The sequence below is a fragment of the Xenopus tropicalis genome, chromosome 1 (genome assembly GCF_000004195.4).
Source record: "Xenopus tropicalis strain Nigerian chromosome 1, UCB_Xtro_10.0, whole genome shotgun sequence".
Classification (NCBI taxonomy): domain Eukaryota; kingdom Metazoa; phylum Chordata; class Amphibia; order Anura; family Pipidae; genus Xenopus; species Xenopus tropicalis.
The window spans coordinates 153,076,400-153,093,014 of record NC_030677.2 but is presented as its reverse complement, the minus strand read 5'-3'; the positions used below and the strand labels follow the sequence as shown (position 1 = coordinate 153,093,014).

The 16,615-nt window shown below is 40.6% G+C and overlaps 1 protein-coding gene across 1 annotated transcript; it reads left to right on the top strand.

The window, feature by feature from the left end:
* Positions 1–861: 861 nt before the first annotated feature.
* On the top strand, positions 862–16,154 carry slc2a11l2 (solute carrier family 2, facilitated glucose transporter member 11-like 2). The gene is given in 12 exon segments (NM_001352226.1): positions 862–885; positions 2,929–3,027; positions 4,573–4,733; positions 6,680–6,804; positions 7,671–7,800; positions 8,994–9,142; positions 9,427–9,614; positions 10,239–10,349; positions 12,769–12,870; positions 14,631–14,706; positions 15,136–15,263; positions 15,954–16,154. Coding segments are annotated over 12 exon segments (1,494 nt in total).
* The last annotated feature ends 461 nt before the right edge of the window (positions 16,155–16,615 follow it).

Below are 16,615 nucleotides of genomic sequence, written 5' to 3'. Positions count from 1 at the left end.
GTGTGTGCTGGGTTTACTTGGATGGGTTGAACTTGATGGACACTGGTCTTTTTTCAACCCTATGTAACTATGTAACTATATGTAACTATGTAACAGACACGCAGAAAGCAGATTCGCTTTCATGCACTCACCCAGGTAGCTAGGAATCTTTAACACAATTATAGTTTGTGTTTATTTGTATTTATTACTGTAATCACCCCTGTTTGTTCTATTAAATTAAATTGCACTGCACAGTGCTGCGTACATACTGTAAGTAGTGCTATATAATTAACAATGTACATACACACATACCTGGACACATACCATACCCTATGTAACAGCCTGACTGGGCACCCTGGGCAACCCGGTCGGCCACCTTGCACCTTTCCACACCAAACACCCCCCAACTGCGTGTGCGCTCATGCGCAGTTCCATCAGGCGGGGAGGAGGGAGTCATTGCCCCCACTGTGTAATGACAACCAGTGTGGGCAAGAGAAGGGAGCACAGGCTAGGGGTAGGCAGGAGAGGTTCCTGCCTGGCGTCCCCCAATTGTTGCATCCTAGTTCTGTCCCTGAATGGCCTTGTATAGACAGTTCGAAAGAGAAGCAGTTATGCACCAATTCATCTAGAGTTTGGGTTCACTGATTGTTTGACCTTCTAAGTTCATTAATGTTTTCTTAGCAGTGGTCTCTCCTCCCTTTGATAGCATGTGGTCAGCCCTTACATAAAACCTAGCCTTTCCGCTCTTCTCATGCTTACGGCTAATTCACTGAAGGTAAAATATATGAATATCAGGCTATCCTGTGTTGGATCTGTTGGCTGTTTGGAAGTTTGTCTGTAAATCTCCCAACCTCACGAAACACAAACAGCAGCGGCATATTAATGGCTAACATATCTGCTGACTTGGTGAGTACCTTCCTATATAAATATATCTCTTTTACAATCACCTTTTTTGCAGTATGCTATTAAGAACATAAAAGATACAGAGTGCTCGGGTACCCAAGGAGATTGGGAGCCCTGTACTACTTCTGACAGCTGTAAAGTACATTGTTCCCTTGCACCTTGCAGCCTTGCATGATCTCCAGTGCAAGACACAGAGAGATTTCACCAGCCAATAGTATGGAAGCAAAATGTTTAAAAAATCGGCCCTTGGGTACTCTGGGGGGGACTGTAGCTGTGGGATAGCAGGTATAGTAGGTAGAGATGGCAGGGGTGTTTCTGGCCCCTGAGACAGCTCCTTCGATGCCGCCCCCCTTGGCCCCCCGTGCTTACCTTTACAGCACCGGAGAAGTCGCATCGCTAGTGTAGAGAGTGCAGTTGCGCTCTCTGCACTAGCAGAGCAAAGTTACCATTTTAGAAACTGGAAATTTGGGTCTTAGCAACACTCCTGAGAGATGGTGGTTATAGTATTAGTGGTGATATAACCTCTGGGAAGGGACTGTGGGATAGCAGGTATAGTAGGGAGATATGGTGCCTATAGTATCAGTGGGGATATACAGTAGCCTCTGGGAAATTACTGTGGCTGTGGGATAGCAGGTATAGTAGGGAGAGATGGTGCCTATAGTAGCAGTGGGGATATACAGTAGCCTCTGGGAAATTACTGTGGCTGTGGGATAGCAGGTATAGTAGGGAGAGATGGTGCCTATAGTAGCAGTGGGGATATACAGTAGCCTCTGGGAAATTACTGTGGCTGTGGGATAGCAGGTATAGTAGGGAGAGATGGTGCCTATAGTAGCAGTGGGGATAATAGCATCTGGGAAGGGACTGTGGCTGTGGGATAGCAGGTATAGTAGGGAGATATGGTGCCTATAGTAGCAGTGGGGATAATAGCCTCTGGGAAGGGACTGTGGCTGTGGGATAGCAGGTATAGTAGGGAGAGATGGTACCTATAGTATCAGTGGGGGATAATAGCCTCTGGGAAGGGACTGGGGCTGTGGGATAGCAGGTATAGTAGGGAGAGATGGTGCCTATAGTAGCAATGGGGGGATAATAGCCTCTGGGAAGGGGCTGCGGCTGTGGGATAGCAGGTATAGTAGGGAGAGATGGTACCTATAGTATCAGTGGGGGATAATAGCCTCTGGGAAGGGACTGGGGCTGTGGGATAGCAGGTATAGTAGGAAGAGATGGTGCCTATAGTAGCAGTGGGGGGATAATAGCCTCTGGGAAGGGACCATGGCTGTGGGATAGCAGGTATAGTAGGGAGAGATGGTGCCTATAGTAGCAGTGGGGATAATAGCCTCTGGGAAGGGATGGGGCTGTGGGATAGAAGGTATAGTAGGTAGAGATGGTGCCTATAGTATCAGAGGGGGATAATAGCCTCTGGGAAGGGACTGGGGCTGTGGGATAGCAGGTATAGTAGGAAGAGATGGTGCCTATAGTAGCAATGGGGGGATAATAGCCTCTGGGAAGAGGCTGTGGCTGTGGGATAGCAGGTATAGTAGGGAGAGATGGTGCCTATAGTAGCAGTGGGGGGATAATAGCCTCTGGGAAGGGACCATGGCTGTGGGATAGCAGGTATAGTAGGGAGAGATGGTGCCTATAGTAGCAGTGGGATAATAGCCTCTGGGAAGGGACTGGGGCTGTGGGATAGCAGGTATAGTAGGGAGAGATGGTACCTATAGTAGCAGTGGGATAATAGCCTCTGGGAAGGGGCTGTGGCTGTGGCTGTGGGATAGCAGGTATAGTAGGGAGAGATGGTACCTATAGTAGCAGTGGGGGGATAATAGCCTCTGGGAAGGGGCTGTGGCTGTGGGATAGCAGGTATAGTAGGGAGAGATGGTACCTATAGTAGCAGTGGGGGGATAATAGCCTCTGGGAAGGGACTGGGGCTGTGGGATAGCAGGTATAGTAGGGAGAGATGGTGCCTATAGTAGCAGAGGCACAAAATCAGTAAGGTATAAATGGAATGTTATCGTCACTGAATTTCTTTTGTATTATTGTGCCGAATAGGTTCAATATCGAGGCCTTTTCTTTATGGCCTTTATAATGGGCATTGGGAGCACCTTTCAGTATGGTTATCAAATCTCTGTGCTGAATTCACCGTCTCCGGTAAGTGTAATTCCTCTTCACTACAAAACAATCACTATGAGCATTTATTCTGTTCTTTGCAGATTCACACATACTTCGTTCATATGTAAATACTATGGATGGAAATGGAGTCAGAGATGGAACATCATTTTGGGTGTAGATAAAGGAAAGTGGATCTGCTGTCATCCACTCTTTCATGTGGCCCCATTGACAGGCACAGCCTTACCCTGTGTGGCGCTACACTGAGCAGATTTTGGCACCACAATGTAAACTTTTGCATCTCCACGCCAATATCCATTCAATGTAGCTCCACACAAGGTAACGCTGTGCTTGTCAATGCACCACACAAAGGAGCAGATAACAGCAAACCTGCTTTCCTCCACCTGTATACAAAGCACAGGCTGAGAAAAGTGAATGATCTGCTCTGTGTGTCCATATCCTAATGGGCCCCTTCTCATAAAATATGAGATATTATACATTGCCTGGGAGTTCTGTGACCTGTATAAATCACTTGGACCATAACCTTGAATAGTCATGGAACTATTCCTTATACCACAGATTGAAAAGAAACTATGATGGTCTCTGTGCTCTCTGGAAGCAGTCCTCCATTCCACCTTAGGCTGACAGTGTCATGCAACCCCTCCCTTGCCTCGTTGTATTGTGAAGTGATGGATTCCAGGACTTGTCTCTCTGCTTTCCAGAAAATCTGTGCAACCAACTATGGAAAAAGAGGAACTGCAAGTCCCAGAATTCTTCACTTTACACTGTCAGCCTTGTGGACATTTATATTTTCTCTATACAAGTTTTCTACATAAGCCCACCTGAAACAGCTCATGTAAAAAATGGGGTATATTTTCTTTTTTCAAGTCCTGCTATATGACCCCTGGGTTTTTTAAAAAGCCTCAACAACACAATATCTTGATACTTAGGTTTAAATTAGACTGGAGAATCCTGAAGCATTCGTAGCGATTCAGATTTTATCACATGTGCTAACACACTTCACTGACTGACAGGAAAAATGTTTAATGAATTGCCACATTTATAATGGCAAACTAACTTGTCAGTTCAACACAATATGATTTGCTTTTTTTCTGTAATAATAAAACTGTAAATTGTGTTTGATGGTAACTAAGATGCACAAATCTATGCGGGTGGGAAAATAATCCTACTGGATTTATTTAATCTTTAAATGATTTTTTAGCAGACTTAATCTATGGTGATCCAAATGTCACAATATCCCTTTATCCAAAAAATCCTGGTCCCAAGCATTCCAGATAATAGGTCCTATACCTGTTTTACATTAATTTCAGCACAGTTCAAGGAATTTGGTAAATCTATCCACAATTCTATTGAAATCTGTCCCTAATTTCCCTTATTAAAGGGTCACATGCTCAGGTAACCAGAGTTACTTGGTTCATTGCTTTCTGCTACTAACACTTGTGCATGTCTTTACAGAAGTTGCTTGGATTTAAGTAGAGGAACTAGTCAAATCTAAATATCTGAGATCATTAAGTAAGAATTGTCTCTTTTCACTCCCTTTTACCTCTTCATTTGCATCTGTTTTAGTTCATTAAACAATTTATCAATGAGTCTTGGATGAGAAGACATGAAACCACGATAACTCAGGGAACACATACACTGATCTGGTCATTGACAGTGTCTGTATTCAGCATTGGTTGTCTTATTGGGTCGGTTTCATCAGGATACCTAAGTGGAAAACTTGGAAAGTGAGTATAACTGGAGAAAGAATGAAGAAAACAGCAGCACTCCGGTTGTTTTGAAAAATGTGAATCTTTACTAAGTGCCAAAGGCAACGTTTCGGGCTTCACTCCAGCCCTTTATCAAGCCTATTAGTACAAATACAAACAAGTGTTTAAATACCCACAGGAAGAGGAGGATCAGTCCATATTCACCTCCATTTAACCCATAATATTCTGTGAATATATTTAGTGTACACAATGAAATGCAAACTAAGTGCCTATGTATACAATATAAGAAGTGCCCTGTGGCATGTATCACATATAACATATATAACAAATTAAACAAATCTTGAAATGGACAGCATCCCACTGCAGTGTATTTCATCCCTCAAATATCTCTCTGGCTCCAATGCCGAATTAAGGGGACAATTAACCCCATATTCACTTCCATTTAACCCATAAAATTTAGTGAATATATTTAGTAAATACAATAAATCACAAGATAAATGCCTGTGCATGCAATATACTAAGTGCCCTGTGACATGTATCACATATAGCAAATTGAACAGCTCGTGAAATGGACAGTATCTTACTGCAGTTTATTTCATCCATCAAATATCTCTCTGGCTCCAATGCCATATTCAGGGGACAATTAACCCCAGAACTAATATGGATCAGGAGCTCCCACATCTTTAAATCTTACTGTCCTAAAGAAAAATGAAACAAAACATATAAGCAAAAATTTAAGACATAAAACACAAGTATTTGTTAAAACCAAGCACTTAACATCAACTTACTCATATAAACATCATAGGGGTATATTCCCTATTGAGACCGCCGGGTGACAGGGTACCTAATGTATTAATCCAACGCATTTCCAATTTTTTTAGTAATCGCTGTCTATCTCCTCCCCGTCTAAGTGGATCGACATTATCTATCACTTGATATCTTAACTGTGAAATAGAATGTTTCATTTGATGAAAATGTGCAGGTATAGGTAATTGCAATTGTTTACAACGTATATTGGATTTATGTTGCTTAATCCTATCCTTTACCTTCTGTGTAGTTTCTCCTATGTATGCAAGGCCACACGGACACTTAATGAGATAAACTACATACATGGAGTCACATGTAAAATATTTTCTAATTGGCATAGTTCTACCCGTGTGTGGGTGTGTGAAGAAACGTTGCATTTGGCACTTAGTAAAGATTCACATTTTTCAAAACAACCGGAGTGCTGCTGTTTTTTTCATTCTTGAATTTATCTGCCCGGGTAGTGGGTACAGCGTGCACCTGGGGCTGCAAGAAGCTATTTTCACTGTGTAAGCACATGTTAACTGATTCTATAACTGGAGAAAGGGGACCTGCCCTTACAGGCTTATTTGTCCAAATCACTTGGGCTCTCCCAGCCTGCCCGTTCCTGAAATGACTATCCATAAAAAAGTAATATACAACAGGTATCCATCATTAATACTGGAATTAATGGAACAGTTTTGAAAAATTGAGAAAATAAAAGAGCTGATACTATTACATTAGGTTCTGAGTTATTTCCCAAATATCTTCACTCCAAATACAGGAGGGGTAGGGCATTTTAAGAATTCCTCATTTGTGTGCCCCTGTACAGGTGGCTTGAAGCTGAGCAAGCTCCTTCTAATTACATATTAATATAGACTATAAGAGATGACATGTACAGGCCCTCATTTACTGATAAACGTGCAAACTGATTGACCATTCCCAGTACCATGTATAAATCATGAAGTAAACTTAAAGCATTAATTAGATGTTCCAGAACCCGTTTGCTGCATTGATCTGTACTTTGAATTTTGTATTGCCCGGCTGACCATGTCCAAAGCCATTTGACTGTATTTAAATTCAAAATAATTACATTTAAATAGGCAAACATTCTGGGAACATTAGTACCTGTATAACTGTATATTGTTACTGCATTGTAAAATTGCTTTGTATTATTACAGGAAGAAATGCATGCTCTATAACACATTCCTGCCTCTAATCAACACAGTTCTTATGGGTCTGAGCCAAACTGTGGGCCTCTTTGAGTTGATTATTGTTGGCCGCTTCCTCTGTGGCATATATGTAGGTAGGTTAATGTTTTATTTTTCCACAGTTAAGATGAAGGAGGAAAGGTTCCACATTGGTTAAAGTTCTAATACTGTCCTTAAAAAGGGGACTAAGATCTCAGCCTGGCAATTATAGGTCTGTAAATCTGACATCTCTAGAGGACAAGCTAATAATGCTTCCTCCAATCAAACAATCTGTACTTCTATTTCCTCCTTCATAAATACTGATCCACCTCAAATGGAAACCTTACACCCACCCCTCCCTTTACAGCAGATTATACCTATTTATATTACAGTACCTACAACAATTAAATTCTATATAATGACATTTTAATATTATAAAATACATTTTATAATATAAAAACATGTACATGACAAATAAGTCTTTAAAGGTAGAGTAACGCCATAAAACAAAAATGTATCAAAGTAATTCAAATATAATGTACTGTTGCCCTGCACTGGTAAAAGTTGCATTGTTACTTTAGAAACTCTATGATAGTCAATATAAATAAGCTGCTGTGTAGCCATGGGGGCAGCCATTCAAGCTGAAAAAAGGAGAAAGGGCACAGGTTACATAGAAGCTAAAATGCCTGCCATTGTAGTCTACAGAGTTTATCTGTTATCTGCTATGTAACCTGGGGCCTTTTCTCTTTTTCCCCAGCTTGAATGGTTTCCCCCATGGCTCCACAGCAGGGAATTTGAATAAACTACAGTCATCTTTCTAAAGCAAACACACAAGTGTTACCAGTGCAGGGCAACAGTACATTAGATTTTATTTACATTGATACATTTTTATTTTTTGGTGTTACTGTTCCTTTTATATATGTTCAAGTGTCTCTACATTATTGGATGTGCTATTAATATTAATGTTTTATATTTGCATAAGGTCTTGGACTGAATATCCATGCTCAGTACATAGGGGAGAGTGCACCCAGAAAACTGCTTGGCTTTTTAAATTGCCTGGCTCCCATGTTTGTAACACTGGGCAAACTGTGTGGGCAGATTGTTGGAATCAGGTAAGTGCAACAATGGGGGACACGGAACTGTCATTTGTAAACTGAATAAGAAGCTGAAACTTCATAGTGACACTTTGTGCACTAAGGGGATACCTTGGTAATGGGTGTTGCCATATTGTCTATTCTAGTATTCAAGTAATAACAGTAGTGTAATATGTTACAGGATAATCGCTATAGCTTTTAAAGGACAAGGATAATTACATTTTAAGTGTCTTCTGCCTAATTCAAGCAAAATGAACCTCCCCTGAGCAGCACATTAATTATCACTGCCAGATCTATGGCACTTGCGCGAATAGTCAACATCATACTAAAAGTTAATTTAGGGCTCTGGTACACGGGGAGATTAGTCGCCCCGCGACAAATCTCCCTTGTTTTGGGTGCGACTAATCTCCCCGATATGACATCCCACCGGCGAAAATGTAAATCGCCGGTGGGATGGCATACACGGCGACTAAACTCCCTCGTGTGCCAGAGCCCTTAAAGGTGAATAACTCCTTTATGATGGACAGAGAGACACAGTTATGCTAAAACAAAGATGATAATTGGATGCCATGGTACCAGCCCCATGGAGGAAGAAGTGGTTAAATGGTAACATCCAAGAGTGACTTATTCATTGTGCACGAGAATTATATATCCCTAGGGACGGATCATATAGGAAGACCCCATATTTCTGGGGGCTTGTGCAGGATGAATATAACAGGTATAACCAGGAGTAAAGTACTGTCTACAACCAGTATCATTGTGATTTGTACTCAAGCCGAATATATGAGTTGCCAATAGGGAAAAAACTTGTGCATTGCTGGGAGAAATAATGGCACATGGTTAAGTGCAGCTCCATTTAGTTCAGGGTTTCTTAACGTTTTTTTTAGGGTACCCAGATTAGCTCTGAGAACTTGCAGTATGACCCATATCATTGGTTCAGAATTCATTATGCACCTTATTGCCCTGTGTAGCTGGACATTTCTCTTTTTAAAACAGGATCATGGAGACCCACCCTGAGCAGCAAGGAGTGCCCAGACCCATAGGTTAAAATCACTGCATTATACTGTATACTTTAGATTCTAGTTATTACAACAAATTAACTGAATAAAGCAGAATATAAATATTTATGGCACAAATACCACCAAAAAAAACTATTTTTATCATGAAGTCACCCTTCTCAGTGTAATCAAGACTTTCAAACTTTTTAACAGGGAGTTGTTTGGGACAGAATTGATGTGGCCTTACATCCTTGTCCCCAGCGGAATCACATCCCTGGTCCAGCTGATTACACTGCCTTTGTTCCCAGAAACCCCTCATTACCTTCTGCAGGTCAAGGGTGACAAGGAAGCCTGTGTGAAAGGTAAAGTCATTTGTGGCAAGAAGGCTCATTTATTGAACTTGCAGTGTTAACTAAGAAGTAAAGATTGGTGTATATTGCTGTTTTTACCCACAGTGCAGGCATTTTTTCACAGCATTCCAGCTAGGTATCTCACTGGTCTAGCTGGTAATGTACTTAGGTAAATTTAGAGAACTTTCTGATTATCCACGATTATACTATCAACCTTGAGGGGACATCTGATGTTTGCTGCAACTAGTTTAATTAGGCAGGATAATAACATAAGTATTTTTTTCTCATTTCTCTAGCCCTGAAACAACTATGGGGGGACAGAGACCACCAGGCAGAAATAGAAGAAATGATAGAACAGCAAAGAGCCCAGAAGAAGACTGGAAACATGGGTATCCTTGAGCTGTTAAAGGACCCTTCCCATCGCTGGCAGCTCTATTCTATGATTGGCTTGATCCTCACTATGCAACTTTCTGGTGCCAATGCAGTTGAGTATAGTGACATTTTAGATATTACCTTATAATTGCTTAGAGTTGTCTTCAGGATGTATAAAGGCCAGCAGATCATACATGTGAAACCACAAGCCTAACTTTAAGACTAAAGGTGGCCATACACATGGATCTTCTCTAGATATGCTCACCTAAGGGATGCAGGCAGTTGGGAAGAGGACCACTTCAACGCACCGATGCTCTCCTCACCCCAACAGGATTTTTAAACCTGCCCGATCAACATCTGCCTGATTCTTTCTTAGATACTGCTTGGGCAAGCTCATACATGGGCTGATAAGCTGCCAACTCAGCTCATCAGCAGCTTTTATCGAGCCATGTAGGGCCACCTTTAGATGGCAGTTTTAATCATGCCATTGGCTCAAGGTGGATGGTCCTCCTTATCAGTTCCCTCATTTCAGTACGTGCGTTCCATAAATTCAGTTACAAAGTGGCTGAACCATGTTATATATTTCAGTGCATACACAGCCCTTCAGCTTTTGGTGGTGCTGGTAACCTGCCTAATGGTCAGCAAGTTTAGTGTAACTGACGTACCCTGAATGTTTCACTTTGCTACCTGTGTATTTAGTTTTCCATTAAGTCTAACTGGCCCTATTACTCTGCAGATTTACTTTTACTCCTATGATGTGTTTCGAGCAGCCAACTTTCCACCGGACAAGATTTCCTATGTCTCCATAGGAGTTGGGGCCTTTGAATTTGTATCTGCCATGGTCTGCGTAAGTTTTGATTTAAACATGTTGATATGAAGGGTTGCCCAGATAGAACTGATGTGGGGGGCTATATTTAGTTCTATTATTACATCAAGGTCTACCACACTGAGAAAATATATAATGTTGTATTTAAATGGACAAGAGATTTGACACTAGATCACAATGTACATTTTGACCATCACTGCTTTACTGTGCGGCCTAAATTACTATCATCTTACCTCCAATATATCTTACTTTGGTGGTTGTTATATCCCCAATCTAATGTCTCACCATTGCAAGATCATGTAATGTAACATACCTTCTCATATCCACGTATTACTTTCTAGGATTGTTATAGATCCTGGTTTTACTTTCTTTGATTACCACTGTCAAAACCTGTCACTTTTTCTTACGCAATATTGCCAAAATTCATCCCTTTCTTTCTACTGCAACAGCTAAGCTGCTCATGCATGCTCTCATCCTATCCCGACTTGACTACTGTAACCTGCTCTAACAGGCCTCCCTAACTCCCATCTCTCCCTACAGTCTATATTAAACACTGCTGCCAGAATTCTCCTCCTCTCATCCAGGAGAGTTCAGGCCCCTCCCCTGCTAAAGGCCTTATCGTGGCTTCCTATTAAACAAAGAATATCTTACAAACTTCTTCTCCTAACCTTCAAAGCCCTCCATTCCTCTGCTCCTCACTACATCTCGTCCCTTGTGTCTCCGTACGTTCCTGGCCGACTCCTTTGTTCCACGCAGAGCAATCGTTTGGTTGTGCCCCCCACTACTACTGCGGTTTCCCACCTTAAACCTTTCTGCCTTGCTGCCCCTTACATTTGGAATGCCCTCCCTGATTTCCTCCGGAAAGAGAATCCTCCCCCGGTCTTTTTAAAACTAAGGTTAAAGACTACCTTTTGGGGCACTCACCCAGCATCTGGGAACTGGCACTTATATTGTAGTGTCACCCACTGTGACCTACAGCACTTATATTTGCCTATTTGTGTCTGTTAGTTACCCTCCCATATAGATTGTAAGCTCTACGGGGCAGGGACCTCCATCCTCTTGTGTCTTTGACTCTTAACTTTTTGCAGCTGTATTTATCTTGTATCTATCTGTATTTATTGTTGTACTTTGTATTTATCTATTATCTTATTAACATCCTGTTTGTATTTATGTATTCTACTGTACAGCGCTGCGTACATAAGTAGCGCTTTATAAATAAAGATATACATACATACATACATACATTGCCATATCTCCATGTCCTCCCCTTTTTTAATTTACATAATTGCCATATCCCATTGTACTATATTTTCTTATCTAGCCCCCCTAGAGTGCTATATCCTTCTTTTACGTCTCGTGAGTCCTCATCTTCCTTCTATGATTGCAACATCCCATGTATTGCTTTTTATGATAGCTATATCTGCTCATCTTATTTACAAAAACTGTGAGTGCTGGACTACCAAATAGACTATTTTTAGGGTGCTGGGCTACCAAATAGACTATTTTTAGGGTGCTGGGCTACCAAATAGACTATTTTTTAGGGTACTGGGCTACCAAATAGACTATTTTTAGGGTGCTGGGCTACCAAATAGACTATTTTTTAGGGTACTGGGATACCAAATAGGATATTTTTGAGATTTCTTTAAACTGACACCACTCTTTGGGGTTGATTCACTAAAGTGCGTTAAAACGAGCGCTATTTGTAGCATGCGTTAAAAATGTCATTGCTTCTTATTTTTTGCGACTTAACGCACAATTCACTAAAAGGACAGGCATCAAAATTTAGACGCGATGTTCTTTGCGTTATTTAAGTTGCGATGAGCCTTTTTCTTGCAGTATTTTCCGCACGTGCGTTAATTCCTGCTGCACGTGATATATTTTAGCGCACAATTTAACGCACGTAACCATTACATTCGTAGAACTACTTTTCTGAAAATGCCCATTTCCCTGCAAACTGGAGGATGCATCACTCTAGGGCCAACACATACTTGAAAAAATCTAACTGCAAAGTCCATATTGTGTTGCCAAAAGCTCACGAACCAAAATTTTCTTTAAGTACCGCCTGCCCCAAGTAGGTGTAAATCTTCGCACAGATTAAATCAATATTTAGCGCGTTTAACGCTTCATATGTGTTTGTGAATCATGCGTTAGTATTATTTCTACACGCGAATTAACGCATTGCAGTAGCGCGTGATTTAACACATGCAAAATTACTTTGACGAATCGGTCGTTATTTATCGCGTCAATTTTAGCACAAAAAACCATGCAATAACGCTTATCGACCTTTAGTGAATCAACCCCTTTATGTGTTATTGGGTGAAATTATATTTTTACACCAAAAACTGTCAGTTAGAGAAGTATTCTCAGTTTAGTAAAAAAGTGTTGCATAAGTTTGTTCAGCTGGTCCAGCAATTGAGGTGTGTGTATGTTCTCTCCACAGAGTCTGCTTATTGAACACTTTGGGAGGAAGTTTCTAATGTTGGGTGGATTTAGTCTCATGTCTCTCATCCTGGGACTTCTCACAGTGACTCTTTCTCTGCAGGTAGGAGGGGTTATTTTATTACTTGCACTTTACCAGCTGAAAATAAGTACCTCACAACATAAGGCAGAGATTCTTTAAATATTACATGCACAGGCATATTGTTTAATAAATATTAAATATTTAGTATTTATTTATACTTGATAAACCTTATTAGCAATACACATGGCACAGACACTGTTTGCCAAAAACTTTGCATTTACTAATCTGAGATTCACTAAGGTTGAGTTCTAGAACAGCTGTAGCCTTTTAAAGAAGAACTAAAGCTTAACTAAAGAATTAGGGTAGAAATGTTGTACATTATATTTTGGGCTTTAATACCAGCCCATGGCAACCCCAGCCCTTTAGCAGGAGAGATCTGTGCCACTAAAGGTGCCCCAGTAGCTCCCCATTGGTTACTGAGCTTAGGGACCAACTCACAAAATACTTTATATATAGAATATAAATGTCACAATTTAAGGCTGATTATTAGTAATTTATTCAAATTCACATTACATGGCAGCTCTGAAACCAGTTCATTTAACATTAGAATTAATAATTAGTAGGGATGCACCAAATCCAGGATTCGGTTAAGGATTTGGCCTTTTTCAGCAGAATTCAGCCGGACAAACCGAATCTGAATCCTTAAAATCATGTGACTTTTTGCCACATAAACATGGAATTTGAACATTTTTGTTTGTGCTCGCAGTGTGCGGTTCTTTCTAGTGCCTACTTATCCTAATTTGCTTATGCAAATTAAGATTCAGATTCAGTTTGGCATTTGGCTAAATCTTTCACAAAGGATTCAGGGTTCGGCCGAATCCAAATGTAAAAAATACTTTCTCCCCCCCCCTTTAATAACACTTCTATCCTTGTTTTATCCATAAATACCTAGATAAAATCCATCTTCCTGTTGTGTGCTGCATTTAGAAAAAGGAGATGGGGAGACATTCATTCTTAAAGCTCTTACATGCACGCTCCAATCTTCAGCTTTCTGAAAAAATTTTGGCCTACTTTGTAACTTTCATCAGTGTGATTCATTTCTGTACCAGCTGCGGGCAGTAAATTCAGGCAGCACCCAGGCCGGCCCTAACTCTTCCAAAGACCACAGCAAACCCATACAGTCAGTGCTTTCCCAAACTATTCATAGCTTCTATCGAAATACTCATGCTGAGGATAATACTGCCCACACCCTCTTCCCGAACCTAAATTCTGTGGGGATGCAAACGTAAATGGAGAACCAGGCTGGCTGAAAAATCCTCTGTGAAGTTGGAGCCACTAACTTCTTGTTTACACAAGAAAGTCAAACAAATAATTTTGGAGGGCACACCACAATTGCTAAAGCAAAATTAGCTGGCTTTAAAACAAAGACAGCAAAAAGAAGGAAAAAAAGGGTGCAAATGAGAATCTGTTCCCCAAGCCCATATAGGGGCAAACAGAATATTAATACAAATCAATCAATTACTCAATGCACACCTACTAACCACAAAAAAGGCAGCAAATGGTATGTTTACCAGATAATGCTCTTTATATGGTAAATATTCACAAAACAGTAAATAAATTACAATACATAATATACGTACCACCAGTTGGACAAAATGTAATAAAACAGAAAACACGTGTGAATTGAGAAAAACCCAACTTTTCGCAAAACAGAGTCCTTTGTCAAGGGGAGGTATTTTGTGGAAATAATATGTGCATGTTTCATAATGGTCATCAAAGGGATTGGGAAATCTACTGTTAAGAAGGCTGAACCTGAATCTGTTGTTCTTCGCTTCCTCTAGGACTCCTACCTATGGATGCCCTACTGCAGTGTTGCCCTTGTTTTTTCCTTCATTTTCGTGTTCGGAGCTGGCCCAGGTAGGGGAACATTAACTCATTTCAACAGCACAAAATAATCCGTTTTTAACAAGCATCAGAGAAGTACATTCAGCTTAATGTACAACACTGTTCTGAGGCAAAAAATAACATTATTGTAAGAAGTATCTTACATATTAATATTTTTTCACCCTCCTCTGCAACAATTTCACTGCAAAATTAATTATAAATTCCATTTAATAATCTAAGTTTGCATTTTCTTTAAACTACAAGTGTGCAATATATTGTCATAGTTATTATACATTTACATTTATCCATACCAATTGGAGATGTCTAACTGACTGCTAGTGATTTAGCTATTTTGGGCAATTGCCATAGACGGCATTTAAATAACTGTGGGCAAAGCACCTATAATCAGCTCCTTTCCTGTACAGTGTACAATGTTACAGTGCATATTTCCCTTGTCTACAGCTGGTTCCATTTTCACTACCTGTGTTGAAATTTTTGCACAAGCTCCCCGTGTTCCAGCTTTAGCTGTTTCTGGAGTATTCAGCTGGGTAGGACTCTACATCCTGGGAATGATCTTCCCCTATCTGGTGGTAAGCTGCATAGGAATTTGTAGTAAATGTAACTTAACAGGGTCCTGCTTTGATCTGGTGCTGAGCAGTAATGATGTGCAGGTTAGCAAATAGTTAGATCATAGGCGGCGGCAGAAGAGTTTGGCCCATACCCACCTGCGATCCGCGGATGTCGGCCTGAACCCCCATTGGTTTCGGGTTGGCCTGCACATCACTACTGAGCAGCGTATACTGAAAGATAGATAAATAAGTTTCATAAATAATGAATAAAAAATGCATTTTCTAAATTTTCTATACCCTGCAGGCTGATCTGTCTGTTTACATTCTTTGCTCCTAAACAATGTTTAAGCCAAGTGATACCCAGAGGCATTGTTTCAAGAATCAGGAGCAGAGAACAGAAAGGAAGAAACATTGCTTCCAATTTTTTCTAATTGCTTTTACACATAACTTTAAAACCACGGCATGGCACAGCATAGACATAGTTTTTTTTCTTCAGGCCGTTGCAGTTTTCTCTGAAGGAAAGTAGCAGTTTGGATGAATTTCTTTCACTTGGGGGGGACCCTAACATTTTGGCACCAGTGGAATAGTATTTCCTATAATTCATAATTCTATTCAGATCCGATTTCAGCGCAGCACATTCTGCCTTGAAACATATAGTTACTACATATATTTTGTATTACTGTATTTCTTATTGCTGTTTCTGTGTTTCAGGGGACTCTTGGGCACTTCTGCTTCCTTCTATTCATTGCAGTTATGCTGATTTCTTCAACATTAGCATTCTTTATTGTTCCTGAAACAAAGGGCAAATCAATAGCACAAATTTCACAGGAATTCAACAAGTTCAACTTTAGGAGACAACACAGGAAGAACCTTTGTGAAGACAAGGAGTATGTCCTTAGTACCAGACTGTGAGCCCTGAGCTGGGAGCTTCAGATAAAAGGGATGCTAAGGGTGCATGGACTTTGAAAGAACTGAAGGTTTCAATTGAAATCTTGCATCCCCAATCAGCAAGCAGTCCTCAGGCAGAGTAGTGCCAAAATCTTCCCATCCATAACGCAAAAGAATAACGTTTGAATCCAGCCAATGAAAGGCCTCCATCCCTATGAGTTCCATACATATCAAACTGAATTATAAAGTAGTAAGGAGTTGTGTTCTTGTTCTATATGCAGTGTTGGGCAGTGGCCCACCAGAAAACCCTGGACCATGGGCTCTCAAAACTTTAATTCCTCCTCTCCTCCCTCAAACTCATTTTTATCCTAGTCTCTTTTCGCTACATACTATACTCTATTCTTCCATCAAGCTTCCTTGTTCCAAATGGTCAGGATGTAAGAAATCGTGTATCTTGGGTGCCCTTATTTGTGATATATATTAAT